Source organism: Astatotilapia calliptera, chromosome 4 (genome assembly GCF_900246225.1).
Source record: "Astatotilapia calliptera chromosome 4, fAstCal1.2, whole genome shotgun sequence".
NCBI lineage: Eukaryota > Metazoa > Chordata > Actinopteri > Cichliformes > Cichlidae > Astatotilapia > Astatotilapia calliptera.
In genome coordinates this window covers 8,296,772-8,314,728 of record NC_039305.1, presented here as the reverse complement: position 1 = coordinate 8,314,728, position 17,957 = coordinate 8,296,772, and the positions used below count along the sequence as shown (strand labels likewise).

Sequence of the window (17,957 nt, the reverse complement as noted above, 5' to 3'; positions counted from 1 at the left end):
AAGTTCTAAGAATGTAATTTAATTTCGCTGCCTAAACAAGACCAAAATTGTTGTAATTGATGATTTTAAAGAGGTTCAGAAGAAGTTGCACCCGCCTTTGTGAACAGAGAGAAAGTATCTGATGGGGTACCAAGAGAGGAACTGCGGTGTTGCATGGGGAAGTCTATATTGATGTGGTGAGCTGTGTGGTAGGAGTGGCAGATGGATTCAAATTGTATAGATTTTAGACATTGTGATCTTTAGTGATAGTAGAGATCAATCGGAAGACAGCCTGGAGAGGTGGAGCCATACTCTGGAGACAAGAAGAATTTAAGTCATTATAGAATAGTAATATAGAATACATGTGTGTGAATGAGAGGAAGGCAGGTCTAATGATGAACCTACAATGGGTAAAGGTAGTGAAGGTGGAAGAGTTTAAGTACCTTTTGCAATATATACATTTATATGTGTACAAAATATATTCAGCAATATATAACACAAGCAGAAAATGAAAGGGGAAAGGTTCATTTGCATGAACTTCATCCTGACCTCTGGTGGTCAAAGAGACTCTAAATCTCAGCTCTTACTTTGAACAAACCAACCGGAAGTACTACTGCGGTATTGCACGTGAAATGACAACAGTAGCGTACAACTGTTGTTCCTCCCGGAGACCACTGGAGGGAAGTGAAAGTGAACCACGTTAGTAAATGATTATCTTAATAGTTAAGTTAATAGTATTTGTGTTTTTTGATTAAATATAACGTTTAGGACCAAGTTTAAGTCGCCAAAACTGTCAAAAAAAAAAGTCCTCTAATTTCGAGGCTTCTCTGTCCTCCTTACATTGGCTCCCTATAAAGTTTAGGTTTCAATTTATACCGCTTTCTATTAGTGAACTACAAGAGCCATCGATCTCTTAGAACAGCTGATCAGTGCTTGTTGGGGATATCTAAGTCTGCCCTAAGGACAAAAAGAGACCGCTTATGGGACTGTGGCTTGCAATCTATGGAACTTACTGGGAGTGAAGTAGTCTAAGTTAATAATGAGAGTGTGCAGGCTTGTTTACATTTAGTTTTATCTGTTTATACCATTTAAATAGTTGTATCTTAAGTTTTTCCTAAATTGCATTTTTGTTTTTGAAGCACTTCTGTTCTTGAAAAAATTCTATATAAGCTTTACTTACTTACTCTGTTCAGTGTAGCTGTGATTTAAAACTCTTTCAACTGTGTCACATTTCCCCGTGTTGACCAAATGTTTCTTTTTTTGTGATATCACACCTAGTGGCACTCACCTTTCCTTTTTCCCTGAGAGCACTGTTATGTCACTGCAAGAGGTGGAGTCTGGAAGTTCTGCCTTGTACTTGGGGACAGAATAGGGTGGAGCCGCAGCAGCAGGGGGAGCTATGGGTGGAGGCTGGGTGTGAGAAGGGAAATCTGTGACTGGGTGCTTTCACAGGGAGCAGAGGCATTTGACTCAGGGTACACATGCTTGAGCTGTGAGAGGCCCTACTCCCCTTGGCTGGCTGGCATCCCGGAGCAGAGGCAGAGAGAGACAGAGAAAGTTGAATGCGAAAGACTGAGGGTGAAGAGAATTTTAACTGTAAAGCAAAGTACAAAGAGGGAAACAAGTGGTAAAGAAAGTTGTCTAAGCGGTAGGAAAGAGAATAAGGGACTAAGTCGAGTTCAGCGTGGCTCCTCTAGATTACTTTTCACCAGGGTATTTTTATCTGTAGTGAGCGTGCAAGCAGTTTGTATTTGGAATTGAGAGCAATGGCTGATACAGGTGTCAAGAAGGAGCATGGAGCCCTTGCAGAAGTGTCTTACGATGATGAAGAGGTCGCTCTGGTGGGTGCCGCCACAGAGCCGGCAGTAGATGACGATGATCCAGCTGAGGCGACCGATCCGGTGCTGGCAACTGGCTCGGGGGGGAAGAGTGAAGCGCAGATGAATGGGGTCATGATTCTGTCTCTGCTCGACAAGATTATCGGGGTGGTAGACCAGATCCAGCAGACCCAGAATGGGCTGGAGGCCCGGCAAGAAGGCATGGAGAAGTCAGTGTCAACCATCCAAGGGGAGCTGTCTAAGTTGTCCAAGAATCACATCGACACCGCCAACACTGTCAACAAAATGCTGGAGAAGGTACGCAAGGTCAGCGTCAACGTCAAGACAGTACGCAGCAACCTCGAGAAGCAGGCGGGCCAGATCAAGAAGCTGGAGAGCAACGAGTCTGAGCTGCTCAAGAGACGCAACTTCAAAGTCCTCATCTATCAGGTGAAATGGCATCTATGTGTGTAGGTCATAAAGTAATGAAAATTAAATGATTAATCTATTAGATCTGGCTGTTATAAATATAAATATGTACTTGTTAGAGATGTGTTGCATTTCCCACATCACAAACAAAGGTTGGGAAGAAGTGTGAAATTCACTTGAAAGGCTCTCAGAACTACCTTTAGACCTCATCTCACCAGAGGGAGAGAGACTCACACTGCAGCATGAGTTGACCCTTGTTGGGAAAATGAAAAGCGGACTAACAGTTTTTTTGGGGGATGCAGGATGGCTCGCTCTGTGGTTTCCATGACATAAATGTCTGAATCACTTTTTCCTAAACCCTAAATCAGGCTGTGATGTTTACCAACTATTCATCAGCTTTGCTTTCCACTACTTAGAAGCCGTTGAGTAGTCAGAGGTGCATTTGTCCTTCCACAAGTGAAGGGAAAGCCAGTAGCTGCCATGGAAAATAAAGACAGGTAGTGACCTCTCCCACTCCATGCGATTATCCAGTGAAACCATATAAAGATGAGTGGGTGTAAATAAAAATATAATGCCCATGAAATATGGCATGAAGGGCTACTTGAGACAGAACCAACGCCCCACCCCTAAGTGCCCAGCAGACACATAGTTGGCAGGCTGCTCCCATGTAAGATGAAGATGTCGTTTTTATTGTGAAGATTTCCCAGAAGAGCAGCACACTTAACATTCATGCATTCACGCTGTACAAGTTCACACTTGACCACATAAGTGGTTGAGTGTGAGCACTGGGCCAGGCTCAGTTTTATTTCACGTGGCAAGTGTCAGAAAATATGACATGTGACACTGACCAACTCTTTTTTAGCAAGGCATTTTCTTGTGCTCTTGTGCTGGAATAAATCTCATGACAGCATAAGAAAATTGATTCAGCAGCAGTAACTTTATGCACACAACACCAGAGCATCTGCTTAAAAAACATTAGTAATAGTGAATCTGAGGGCTGCAAGCCTCGCGTGAGTAGAGCTTACTTCAGGCTCTATATTGGCAGGCACAACGTTTTCACATCAGCCTCCCGGGATGTCCACTGTGGGAGCAGGTTACACTACTGGCATCTTGCAGAAATCCAATCATAGATCCTAGACCTTTAAATTACACTGCAAAGCAGGTGCCTCCTGCTGTTTTTGACACTACATGTTGTACTGCAAGCCAGTGTGTAAATTTGGTTGTCTATGTTGCAGGTTCTTTATTTAAATATGTTTGTAAATGTGCAGTTTTCTTTTAAGAAGCTACTAAACTTTTCAAATCAGATTTAAGTAATTTATTTTTGTTTACTTATGATTGCAGACAGAGCATGAATCACCTCTTGCTATTTTCTCACCTGTGACGCACTTATCGCTGGCTGCACTTGATCGTTGTGATATTTTCAAAGCAGTTGTAGGAGCTGGTGATCCCATGTTGCAGTAGCTGTTTTGGGCTCACGCAGTCTATTTATTGCCAGTGAATGGTTGCACTGTGTCCAGTTTAATTGACTGACAGATATTGGCAGCAGTGCAAATTTAAAGCTGGCTCACAGTCAAGTTTCACCACTTTCCACCATCTCCATGTGTGTTAATGTGTTAGAGTGGGAAAAGTTTAAGATTAGAACTAGGTTAAGGATAAGGTAAGGATTACTGTAAACTATGTAGAGGTTAAGTTAGGTATCTGTGGAATTAGTGTCAGGTAGTGTACCAGCGGGTGAGTGTGTGTAAGTGTTGGTGTGTGTGCGTCTGTGCCAATATCCTCGCTAATGTTGGCTTTCAACACTGTCAGTGAAGGCAGAACGTGAATGAGATAAATGAAACTTTTTCAATGTAGGATTTTGTACTTTACTTACTTGCATTAACTACAGGTTATTTTTCTTGTGTCTGTTTTTGCTGTTTGTTATGCGAATAGCCACATAGTCTAGGAGTTCTTGGCCCAAAAGGCTTTGACAGGGATGCTTTAAAATTAAACCTGCAAAGGCGATAGCTTTCAGGATACCCTGGTAACAGAAGGGCGTGACGGTGAAACCAGAGGGGTGGGGAAGCATTCAGCTCTTTACTTGATTAAAGAGCTCAGTGCTTCCTGCTTGGGTTGGCTGTCGTTAAGGAGTAGAGCTGGTCATCTACTAATTAAAAGGTTGGTGGTTTGATCTCTGGCTGCTCAAGTCTGCATGCCCAAGTATCCTTGTGCATGATACCGAGCCCAAAGTTATAAAGGTACAATATTGCATATCACAAATATTTAATAATAAATATAATAATAAAGTATTTAGGCCTAAATATATTTCTGTTGATGAAGTTTCTTGTAACAACACACCTGAGCAAATAAATCACAAAAAGTCCTCATTAACTCCAGAATTGCTCTAATTAAAAAACAGCACTTTCTTTTTTTTAGTTTACAATTTAAACTATATCCCATGGACAACTTATGCACAATTCTGAGGTTGTTTTAGATCCATGTCTGTGAGGGTCTTCCTTTTCTCTCAGCACAAGACACGCCTGGTTAATCTGTAGGCTTCAGATGACCAGTGTTTTCAATGAGCCTCTGTCTTTAACACCCTTTCTGACTGTTGCGTTCGGTATTGCTGCCATTTGTGGATCGCATGTCATATCAAGAGGAGCAACTGTGAGCCCAGGTTTATTTCCTCATCCCCATTAATCTCATGCAGCAGGCATTTGACTATTTTAGTGCTTCCAACCAAGGCACACTTCCTGTTTTTTGTTTGCTGATTGCAGTAGCTGTCAGAGGAAATAAACCCAGAGCCAAGAGATAATTTGATAAATCTAGACTGCAGCTTCTTAATTAAAGCTTTATGGTAGCTGTAATGTTAGAGCTGTAAATATTCTCAATTTTTTTGGTGGATTTTTTGGTGGATTCCAGTAATGATGGAGTTTTACTTTTTGAAACACAAAAAGAAATTAGCCTTTCCCAAGCATGATTACTAACAAAGAGCTTTCTTAGCTTCCTGCTTTTTTCCCAGCTCTATGACAATTATAAAAGATTGGTCATAACCAAACAGAGCAGGCACAGCTATGTCAGTTTTATAGGCCTTTAGTTAGCTTAGTCAAGGGTGTGTAGTTTATTTTACCAAGGGACCACATAAGAACTTAAACTGAACTTAGTTCTACTAAGTTTGGGGCCCTTGGGAAATTGCCCACTCCTGGCTTAAACAGTTGCTTTTCAAAACCCTTAAAAGGTCCTACCACTGACTTAGCCCTACACTATATCCTATATGGTCTGCCTAGGCAATACTAGAGGACAAGTATCAAAGACGGGGTCCTGCTGTGTCAACTTCAGTGGATTTAGTGTCATTTGAGGGAAAAGAATAATTAGCATATCTACATGCACAGCAAACCAATCATTATTAATGAGCGCTCTGGCATCTATCAAGTACATACAGTTTAATGTTAATGGAATGGACCGATCATGCATATGTGCATGGTCACTCCCAAAGATTGACCCAGGAAAACATGACATGTACTAGTAGGTATCCAACATTTTGCAAAGTTTTACTTTAAATGTGAAAAGTAACCATGAATTTTAAATTGCTGTAATTCAACCAATCAGATCTCTCTGTGTTTTGTAATGCTCATTATCTATGTAATTATGTGGATTAATCTAGTTTATGCAATATGATATGGGTATGTCAGTCAGAGTGTGAGACAGTACTGCTGTGTGTCTGGAATTAGGGTGTGTTTGGCTGCAGCTCAAGGACAGTGATATCCATGTGGTCAACTCTATCAGGGAGATGTAAGCTTCTCGGTTACAGGCTGCTTATTCCACACTAGCCCCACAGACCTTCCAGAGCTCAAATCGCAGCCAACAAGCCTCACCACCAGCATAAGCCTACTTTTCTCTTATAGCTTTTCACCATGCCCAGACTGTTTAATAACCCAGTTCAATTTATTCCAAACATAGCGATTCAACCAAAGCTCTTTTGCTCTTTCAGCTCAATAAATCTTTGTTTCTAGGTAGAAAGTGGGTCTCAGGCTCATTAAATACAGGGTTGTTGTGAAGTACTTAGCAGACTCTTGCAGGCAATAGCAACAAACTCTACCAAAAAGCACTCAACCGGCAGCACAAAGTTAGTGTTGTGATTCATCCTGCTGGCATCTCTCTGCCCCTCCTGCCAGCATACTCACTTGTTCTCCTCCCTTATCACTCCCCATCAACTCTGCATTAGCCCTTTTTACTCCCACTCAGACTTCTAATCCACATTTAAACGTCATTCACTCCTCTCAGCCTCTCTTCGGTTGGTCTTTCTGTACTCCTCTACCCTGAAAGATCCTGCCGACTCTACGTTTAAGTGTTACAACTTAGCTACAAAGATGAACTCTGTGTGGATACGGTATTCAAAATGCTCATGTTGGTAGTTTCCCTTTTGTGACTTCATGGAGTCAAAATGCTCTTGCTTTAAGCTTTTCTTTGCCAAATTTGGATGTACTCCTCTAATCACTCTCTCTTTCCTTCTCTCACATATTTCGTTGACAACAGGGAACAACTGAGCTCAACCCAATGAGTAACAGTAGCCCTTTTTCATTCTGTTTGGAACTCCTTTTTATTTTTGAGCGTCCTAAGCCATTATCCTTTTGCGGCAAAAATACTGCTTTGTCATCTGTGTATCAGCTGCCGTCCTCTGCTATTGTTCGGGTTGTCTTTCTGTTTTCTTTGCTTTGGTTTATTTTGCAGGAAACAACATAAATATACAAGATTGTGTTGAAAAAGACAGTTATTTAGAACAGTTAAGACTGGCTAAGGACCAGAGGTTGGGTAGGATAATTGGATAAATGTTTGACAAACAAGCATACAGGACATTTCCTCTCTGATCTACTTTTTCAGATCAAGTGTACAGCACGGTGTGGTTTCACCAGAAGCTGAGGTTGGATTTGCTGAGAGTGTTACTCTATCCCTTCCTGTGCTTCTCACGCTAAAGTATACAGTTTATACAGCAGAAAGAGGACCCCTTGCTACTTCAACACGTGAAAACAGTGTACATGTGTATATATATTTTTGAATTAATATATTAAATATGGCTGATAATTTTGCCTGTGATTGCTTAAGTTAGCCACTGTGTCAGCTCAGTCTTACACAGCACTTACAGAGAATATGTGATTGACAGGATGTAGTGCACTAGGGAGATTTTGACATAGTGCATAGAGATGTTGTTTAAAGGAAATGGGGCTAGTGTTGTGTTACGCATGAAAACCAAAAAACCCTCACCATTACCTGCGACATCAGTGTGTGTATGTATCAGCATTATCTTTATATCTAATGTTTTCGTGTGAGCTGTTTGCCTTGCTCTGCAAGAGATCATTCTGTGGTGCGTATTTTAAAATAACCATATTTCATGTGTCCTGAATTCAAGCCACAGCTGCCTTCCCATCTCACCAAACATCCCCATCCCACAGCAGCAGACATGATTTACCAGCTGGGGCACTGATCGGGCCACCCCTCAATTTTGTCATTTGTAGTTGTCATCCAGCTTCTTGGCCAGCTAACAGACATGTGTCCTCATACCACATCACAACTTGGTGGAAGCTTCTGATACTCTCTGGGCTGTTTATTCCAAGATTTGTAGGCACTAGGCACACCCTTCATCTACAAGAGCACAGCCAAAAAAAAATAAAGTTGGCCAAATGATATGACTTGGTATATTTAAGGAAACTGTTATGTTGCCTGTTGCTATAAATACACCAGTAGCAATGCAACGAAATGCCATAGTGTCCTATTTCATTGAGTGGGTGTGAGTTTAACAATGTGGAGTACCATTTGATTGATAAATTGAATTACAAATGGCAAATGTGGATGTTTCTCTTTGTATTTCTTGTAATTGTGTATATGCTGTCAATTGTATATAAGATTTGTTCAATCGAAAGCTTTCCTGTTGAATATCATTCACACATCTTTACTGTAAGTGGACACTTCACGACTCCCTGCATATATAGGTGTCTCTTAAAGACATATAGATATGTTTACTATTAATATGACCAAATGTTATTCTTGTAATTTAACATGAGTGCATGTGAAAGTAAGATCTGGACTGTGCAAGCCGACAGTCTAAAGTGCTACAGTCAGGTTTCCCAGTGGTATGTTTCGCTGCTGCTGTGACGGCTTGCTCTTCTTGTCACTGGCATGTGAATTATAGGCTGTCACTCAGCGTGTGCCAGGACACCGTGGGTTTTGTGTACCCTTGGCATTAGATTTTGCATGCACATGGATGTTTTGGATGATTAATCTATAAATAATGGAAACAGTACTTAAATTATGTTAACAGTGTAAGAGGCAAACTTTGAAGGTGAAATGTGCTTGTAAGCTCACATATAAGTACATTATTAAGACTAAGTGTACAATAACATTGATGAGTTACTGAATTGACGGCAATCCCATTTTTAATATGTCATCATCATCATTAATTTGCTGTGAATTAATACTAGAGTCAGTTACTGATTTGGTTGAGTGTTGCGTTAACATGAGTAAAATGCACTTACTTGATTATAACATTACATAATATTATAAAGCAGTAATTGGCATTTTTTTTTTGCAGAAAAGAACAAGGTTACAATAATAACACTGTCCCTTAAAGAAGACATGTTCATAGTAGATTATGCAAATGCATGCATACACACACTGAACATTTTAAAATGTGAGATTTGATCATTTCTAAAACTACATCCTATTCTTACCTTGGATATAATACATTTGGATATAATACCATGTTATATAATACGTTTCCAGCACTCTGGCTTTTAGCTCGGACAGGGACGTAAATGGAAAAGTAAATTTTCCATCTTTGCATGAAACTAACCCAGCTGGGATTCCAGTGGTTTCACAGTAATGGATGTGGGAAGGCTGGGCTGGGGAAAAGGGCTTCCCCATTTATAAAATAACAAATTACTGCAAGAGAAAAAAAACAAGAAACTCCCTTCCTGTGGTATAAAATATAACATGGCATTGCCGTATTGACTGCGTGGTATAAAGAAGTCCTCTTTTTTGCAATGAATGTGACTACAGACAGCTGAAGTGGCTGTTTTTGCCCCATAACCCACAGGACACTTTAACAAGATGCCGTCAGGGCAATTTGTGTAAAACGAATAGGGGAGCTTCATGAAACATTGTATTCTTAGTCGCAAACCCCAAACTGCCTGAAGTAGAACGCAGCTAATCTAGTCATCTGTGCATTGCTTGAGCCTTATTTGGGAAAGCGTGGGAGGCCTCAATATTAATGACCAGAGTACATTAATGTCCTTATTTTAACCTCCACACACTCGTTGGGGATCAAAGCATCGTGATTCAGGCCATTGCAACGCTCTAACACACAAACCTTCTACTCTGCTTCTTGTCAATCTTTCATTTAGCCTTTTTCAGTTCTCGGGGGGGGGCATACGGGTCAATGAGATCACTCATTGTGAAAGCTAAGTGCACAGCTGCAAGGACTGCTAAGGATCAGACAGCTGCTCCTGTGACTCACTGGAGAGGCCTTTCATCACACTGCCTCAAAAGGATTGGTGTGTGTCTGTTTTTCACTTGAGTAGGTGGATCAGGGTTGTCTGTTTTATTGGCACGGGTTGATTATCTAACAATAGTCCGGCTTGCTACGTACCAAAGGCAACATCAGTAATTAATGAACTGCGTTGGTTTTTTAAATCTGACATTTATCATAGGTGCAAGTAGGGAATTAAAAAAAACCAAATGTTTGCAGTTAATCAAAGCAGAACAAAGCCACAAACACCTTTACATTATGATTACACATACCACAAACTGAAAGCTGCGCAACCACCTTCTAGACACGTGCTGAGCAGAGAACACAGTCACTGTGTTGTGCATGTGCAACACTTCTGACTTTTAATCATCTTAGCTTGACAAAATGATGCTAAAATCTTGTCAGCGACACAATAAGTATGCAAGAATGTTCAACACAGTGGGTTAGTAAGGGTCTTTTAGCAGATAGAGAGACAGCGACATGCCAGCAGCTTTAGTCAGAACGTCTGTTGTCTCAGTATAGTGCTAATTGAGGACACTGTTTCCTCTGTTGTCCTTGGTAACAGACTGTATGAGTCAGACTAGTAACATTAAGCCTCTGACAATTAAAAGGTGCTGCTGTAAAGAGTTTTAATTAAATTATATTTCAGGCAGGTTTTTAACCTTGATTAGAAACATTGTTGTTGAATTTTTCATTAAAAACCAATTTCCTCAAAGCCAGAGGGTTTGATCTCCCACAGGTGTAATGATTCTCAGTGTTTTAATCTTTTCCTGCTTCACTTTTCTGGTTCAACTGTTTTTCCATAATTGATTTAGCTGTTTTCCACCTTTTTCTTTTTCTAGGATTCACGCCATTCGTTGAGTAGAGCGCACTTACTCCGTCACTTTTCCCCTGGAGCTTGTTAGCAAACGCACACAGAAATACAGTGCTCACTTTTCCACAGCGATTAAAGTGGAAGGAGTAAGGAAGGTAACACAGGGACGCAAATGGAATTACTATATTTGTCCTCAAGCTCTTAAGGGGCGTGCACACAGGAAGAGACAAACGGCAATGCTGCAACTGTTAAGGAAATCACTCAAAGTCCTGTACAAAAACTTTGCTGCAGTGGAGTGTTTCGTGTTGAGTGATTCGCTTTTTATGTAAATCAGTGTTAATCTCTCAACTTGTAATCTCGCTCTTAAACCCAGACAGGGTTTATCACAGTTTCCATAGAGTGGGCTGTATCAGGTTTTCAGAATGTAAACAGTGAAACTTTCCCATGAGCCTAGAAAGGCTAATTGAAAATTTTATAAATGTGAAGTGCGACGCAGTACTCAGATTCATCATTATAATTTCTAACAGAGTTATTCTTAGAGCTCACGTAAGCTTGTGACAAATAGATTTGTATATAGCATGTGTTTAAGTCGTAGACTAGGTTTGAGGAATAGCCTTAAATACTGAAATGTTGATCTCTACACTCTAACATGTTGCAACTAGACTTATAGGCTATATCGCAAAAAAGAGGCATCCATATAAAGGGTTTTTTTCTTTGTTTGTCATATATTTATGTTTAGGAACTATCTTAAAACAGACAATCATGGATTGCAGTGTTGGCCAAAATGGAACTGGTCGAGATACACTTTCTAGTTTTAAAAAAAGCAGCTTTTACGGTAAATATTTAGGACAGAACGAGACAAAAATGAATAAAAGAGAATAGAAAATGCTGAAGGAGCAATGCTTTTTTTCTTCATCAGTTTTAAGTAAAACGTTTGTCATTTTTCTCACAAAAGTATTTCGGCCAATGATTTGATTTGCATTACATAGCTCTAGTGAGGTGCAGTATAACAAACAGGCTCTTTCACCATGTTATGTATGATTTCACCTGTTTCCTGCCAGGCACTGCTGTTTTCCATTGGCTCCACACTTTCTTTTCAAGCGCTCAGTATAGCTTCATGGGAAAAACTGCGAATAACAGTGTCTCTGTTTCTGTCGGCTTACATTGCTCATACTTGCTCTCAGTTACGCCATTTTCATGCCTTTTCTTTGTGGTATGTCAAAAGCACAAGACACTAATAATATAATGTATATATTTGCACATAAAAGTTCTGCAGGAAAATCTGAGAAGGGGAGGAGGAGCTGGTGTATACTTTCTATGGTCACCTAAATAAATTAAATGAATTTAATTAAATGAACACATTTAATTCTGTGTGTGGCTATCTTGAAGTGTGTATATAGAAGTTGTCTTATATATGAGGTCACATTTTACAACAGCAAATGGGAATCTGTTGCAGTATTATGTGTTTATGCGTTCAAAAATATATTTAATTATCATCTCATTACTCAGCCCTACTGTGCTCACTGAGCTAACCTGCAAAACATTTGCAGTATATATTTTAGTTTAAGAGGAATATGCTCAGCAACTGCCGAACATGTGCCAATATATTGTTGTAGACATGTCAGTTGTTTGTCCAGCTAAACTTCACCTCACTACCCACCAGAGACAGCATGAGGGGGTGGTTGCTATGGTGATAGAGCGTTGTGTTTATCCGTTGCTGTGTGGGAGGGGAAGGGAGGGAGCTTCTTAGTGGTGCAGTAGTCAGCAGCCAGAGAACAGTACATGGAATCCAGAGAGCGGGAAAGGCCAGCCTAAAATAAACCCACACAGAGTGGGTCGAGCAGGTTTATACTATATACAGTGCTGAATATGGTTGCAATGTCCATTTTATGATAGGATCGCGTGGCAGTATTTGAATGGTGCAGAGATATGTGCTACTGATGCGATCTGACAGCTGTTTGTCTTTTACAAGTTAGGAATAAGAGCTGATAATACAGGTCACGTAATATTTAGTGTTATACTAGTGATATTACAGTTGTTATATTACAGTAGGAAACTATTAATTATCAAAAAACTATAACTTTCAAACCTTAAGCCAACTTAGAGCAGGGATTCTTAAAATTTTGATGACCATGTGACAAGTAAAGGAACCAAAACACAATTTAGGGCCACACAAGAAAAAAAGCCCCTGTGTTTGTAATGTGTTGTTTCAGAATGGCGGTTTATGCTGGTAGCTAATGCTGATGCAGTGTAATTCAGCTTTTAAAGTCTTACTGACCCCTCAATGTACTTTAGATCAGCGGTCCCCAACCCCGGGGCCTCAGACCGGTACCAGTCCGTGAGTCGTTTGGTACCGGGCCGCGAGAGTTGAGGTTCAGGTGTGAAATGTATGGTTTTCAGGGTTTTTATCGGTTTTCAGCATTATTTTGTTATCGTTTTTATCGTTAACTCGGTTTTCCTGGGTCTTTTCACGTGTGTTATGAATAAATCTTCTTTTTTTCAGTACCGGTACTAGTTTTATTTTGTTGTATTTATCCGCCTTAAAGGCGCCTTAAAGGCACCTTAAAGGCCGGTCCGTGAAAATATTGTCGGGCATAAACCGGTCCATGGTGCAAAAAAGGTTGGGGACCGCTGCTTTAGATGTCACATTTATGCAGCATTTGTCCTATGTACTTGAAGCACTTTATCTACATCACATCAGCAGTCAGTTTAGAATCACAAGTTAACTTAGGAAACCCACACAGGTACAGGGAGAACATGCAAAAAGCAAGAAAGAACAATGAGTATTCTTGCTGTGAAATGACTGAAATGCTATTTACTCCACCATCAAGTTACCTAAATTGTCATTTAAAGTGTGAAAGGGTGACTACTGCCTAGGCAGTATTCGCATTTAGGTGTATGCATTGTAATTATAGCAGCTTATAATAACAGTGGTTGACAAATTATTCCCACCTTATTGAAATGTTTCTTTTTACAATTTTCAAATAAAGATGTGTCGTCCCTCATAGTGGAGATGATAAACAAACCTTTGCTACATGCGAGCAGCGCTGTGTCTGTTTCATCTGAGTCCGTGTTCTGCAGGATAATTATTTGTCTGATTGTGGCTCTTTAGCGGACTGATATTAGACAAAATAGATATGAGGCCTTTTATGCCTCTTTAATTAACTTCAGATGTAAACACTCATTGGTATTTGAACCTAGATGTCAGACTGTGAACATCCTAAATATTCCTAAATATCTAGGTTGGTCTCATGAATTACTGATTTTTTTCATGTGTATCTACAAAGTCAGTGACTATAGTGATGGTGTACTGAGGTGTGGTTCAGCAGGGTGGGTCGACTGATCCCTCTATCAGTAACTGACAGTTGGGGGAATCACATTTCTATCATAGTACTGCTCCTCCCTTTGTGGATATCTGGAATGACACTGTCCTGCCAAACAACATGGAAATGTGGTCTACTTTGTTGACAGATGTAAAATGAAAAAATTTAAGTGCTTTGATTTAAGGTTTTGTTTTAGTTTTATTGTAACTTGTAGGGGGGTATTCAAATAGATGCACATCCAAGTGGTTTTACAGGGTGATACCTTCCCGTGTAGCTTTGCATAGAACAAATACTATGGTCCTGCTTCTGGGCTTATGTATGCAGCAATTTCTGGTCATCTCTGAAACTGCTGCACTTTGCATTATGTGCTAAACCGAAACTATTCTAACCACTAAGTATTTCCAGTGAAATTTAACCACCAGTCTTTATTCTGCATTTTATTATCAACACTTTTGCCGACCAAACACAAGCTGAAATTGTCTACTGAGAGATTTAACTGAAGATTAGGTCTTCAGACTTTTATACAGAAATGATATGTAAGTGGCAGGAAATAAACCTGTGGTTAGATGAACAAATTGTGAGCTTCAGTTTCATTATGACTAAAGTTGCAGATAATATAGGATTCCTTTCAGGTTTTACTAGTGTTTTAAAGACATGCCATATAATACCTATAAATATGCCAGGCTACATTCTTTTATCTTTCATAACTAAAAATTTAAAACCATTTTGTTTGCACAATTTTCAGCATATAAGTGACACCACTAGATGGCACTCCGCACCAGCTGCACACAGTGACATGTTTACACTGACTACTTGATGAGGCATGACTCTGCAGAGTTTCAGGGTGATATTTGCAATTCCGTTGCCCATTATCTTAATTTTGTATAGGTGGTACATTTGAAAACATATTGAAACATATGCTATTTTTACATTATTCATATAATACAATTAATGAAACATCATGTCCATTGAAATGTTTGTAAAAATTGTTGTAAAGCGTGTTTAACTCAGTCTCGCTCACTCTGCTACAGTGGCTTAATGCTCTTCTCTCTTTCTTTCTTTTCTATTTTGTCCCTTAGGACCAAGTGAAGCCACCAAAGGCATCCAAATCCAAGACAGCAGAGGCGGTAGAAAGTAAAACAGCGGAGGCCCTTGAGCAAATCCCTGAAGAGGGACAGGAGGGACTCCCAGACAATCTTAATTCAGATGAAGAGGTGGTGATTGAAGAGGAGCTCATAGAGACTCGTACAAAGCGCCTCCAACGCACCACAAAAGAGCAAGTCGATAACATAAAGAAAGCCTTCTCCAAAGAGAAAATTGAGAAGACCAAACTAAAAACCAAGGAAAACTTGGAGAAGACCAAGCAGAGAACCCGTGAAAACTTGGAGAAGACAAGACAGAGAACCCGTGACAACCTGGAGAAAACTAAGCACAGTCTTGAGAAGAAGATGGGCAAGCTCGGGACCCGCATGACTCCCAACCAGGAGCGCAGGGCAAAGATAAAGAGTTCCAAAGAGAAGATGAAGAAGTCACTCACCCCTGACCACAAGATGTATGCTCGTTCCAAGACCTCCGTGTACCGCGTTCCCCCTTTTACCTTCCATGTTAAGAAGATCCGGGAAGGGGAGGAGGAGGTGGTGCAGAACACGGAGATGGTAGAAGTGAGCGAAGCCGAGGTTCAGCCAGGGGGAGAGGAGAACGGGATGGGTGTGCACGTGGAGGTGGAGGAAGGGGAGCTTGTCAGTGTAGACAGCCCCGAAATAGATACTCTGTTGGAGGTGACTGAAGACTCTGACCTGGTCAGGGTGGATACAGACCACCTAAAGAAAGCCCAAAGTGAATAGAGTCTCGTAGCTCCACGGGGCTGTGAAAGAAATTATATTAAGATGAAGAAGGAAACAGAATACTGATAAATGAATATAATCACAAAGACACAGTAGGGACTTTATAGATGATTACAATCTATGACATCTTATTTTTCTGTTCTCTTTGTATTGTTCCCAACAGGGATAACTTTCATATTTGTTCATATTTAGCACTCAAATAATAGAAAGAAAGACAAAAACAGGAGTTATGTTACAGGCTGACTGGATATGCTACACTTAGAAATTAGAGTATTTGTTGTTTGTTGTTGGTTTGATTAGTTGTGTGGCTAAAAGAAAAACAAAAAAATTGTTGTGATTAAGAGACAATATTTAGTGTGGCATTTGCCTTAACAAATATGGAAAAATGAAGTTCTTGGCAATGTTTGTGTTGTAATGGACGGGTGAAGTGATGTGAATGTGTAAAGAAAAATAAATGTAAAAGTTGTAGACGGATTCTTCTACAGAAGAATTAACAGGTGAAGAAAAGATCTGTTGCACTGGACTTAAACTAAGGCGTTTAACTAAACTGTACTCCATATTTCGTAAGATTACAAACATTTTCCCAAATGTTACAATACAGTGTTTCTCATTGTTAAGCACTTAAGTGTGAATGGCTGGAAATAGATGTGCAGTTTCTATTAATATATACTAGGAACCATGAACCTGTGACAAATTCAACTATTACAATGTTTAAATGCATAACACCACACTAAAAAGCAAAATATACTGTTGTATATGTGGGGTGGTAAATTTTTCAGCTGAATTTTCAGCTTTCATTAATATTGAAAAATGAATAACTGAATGAAAATATTAATAAGATTCGGAATGTCACTTTTGCAATAGTAAAAACAGTGTTTAATGAGGATACGGCGTTTGGTGTATCTGAACACATTCTCACTAAGCTGCACATATTGCACTGCTGCGCAAAGGGGAGATGAAAAAGACTGTATCACCATGGTCACAGCTCATCACAGTGCTCATCACACTATTAAAATTTCTCAAAGTAATTACAGACAGAAAAAAAGATGGTCTAGAGAGACGCGAGATGACAGTTTAATGACCGCTGTATGTAATATGGAGAAGCTGAACTATTACAGGAACATCCAAAGCAAAAAACTACGAAAATCTGGTCGTAAATTATACAATTTGGTTGGCATAAGATGGAGAAAACAACCAAGCAGTAATGAATGTAAACTGGTATGGCAATGCACAGTCAGTCTTCTGATTTTGTAAGGCCGAGCATATCGCTCTCCAGACAACAACAAGGTGAATGTATGTCTTCCATTTTGCCTCCCTGGAGACTTGAATGACCTTGATGTGGTGCAGACACACACGCAGAGGCCTACTGTGTAGCATCGACCACCATTAAAGTAATCAATGGGCGGGGAAATACAATTAAGGAGAGTGCTTGGTCAGAGCACTGCACAAACCAGAGAACATTGGGAAAGACAAAGGGGGGGGGGGGGTGTCTATGTAAGGAAGGGAGAGACTACTAAATGGTGACACGTATGTGCATGTCACGTACTCAAGCATGAAGCTGAAATCACAAAAAACAATAAAGAAATCAGCCGTTGGCCTGTGAATTCACATGGGCATGTTATTTTCATAGCATTAGCCTTTTGTTTATTTTACTTTTTATTTTTTTGTATTTTATTTTATTTTATTGGCAAAGACAACCTGTGCTTTATCCATAATACTCGCTGGTTCCTTTAGAAGAAATGTGTGTTTTTGTCACCCTGTTTATTTTGTCTTGTTTTAAGCTGCTGGTTATTCAGAAAATGAGCTTCAACATTACTGCAACCTTATGTGACATAATATTACGCTTGGTGTTACTGATTTATATTCAAATAATGACGCTTGACTGATTATGTTGTGTTTAAGGCTTTTTATGCCTAACAAATTCAATATAAATAAACGCCTTACTAAATAATATTTAGTGCCTGGCATCATTCTTACGAACCTGGCTGATAATGTTGTCTTGTTTGTCAGTTTATAAGTTTATTTGTGTTCCTTCACCTACCGTGACCAGAGGGTTGAATTATAACTGAAGGTAAATAATGAAGCGCTCTTGTGTTATTAAACTCTCGATGACGTCGGCACTGCCGGTAATTCAGATGACTTCTAGGCTGGCTGTTCCGTGAAAATGTTTGTGCTCCCTCCGGTGCTACCCAGCGTAAACGTCTACTCTATGGCTTACCCGGGGGAGGGTGTTCACAGAAGAACAGCTCAGTT

The 17,957-nt window shown here is 39.9% G+C and overlaps 1 protein-coding gene across 1 annotated transcript; it reads left to right on the top strand.

Moving 5' to 3' along the window:
• Positions 1-1,307: 1,307 nt before the first annotated feature.
• On the top strand, positions 1,308-17,638 carry cavin1a (caveolae associated protein 1a). Its single transcript, XM_026164386.1, has 2 exons — positions 1,308-2,246; positions 14,940-17,638. Exons 1-2 carry the CDS (start codon positions 1,746-1,748, stop codon positions 15,702-15,704), a joined length of 1,266 nt encoding a protein of 421 aa, XP_026020171.1. The 5' UTR covers positions 1,308-1,745; the 3' UTR covers positions 15,705-17,638.
• The last annotated feature ends 319 nt before the right edge of the window (positions 17,639-17,957 follow it).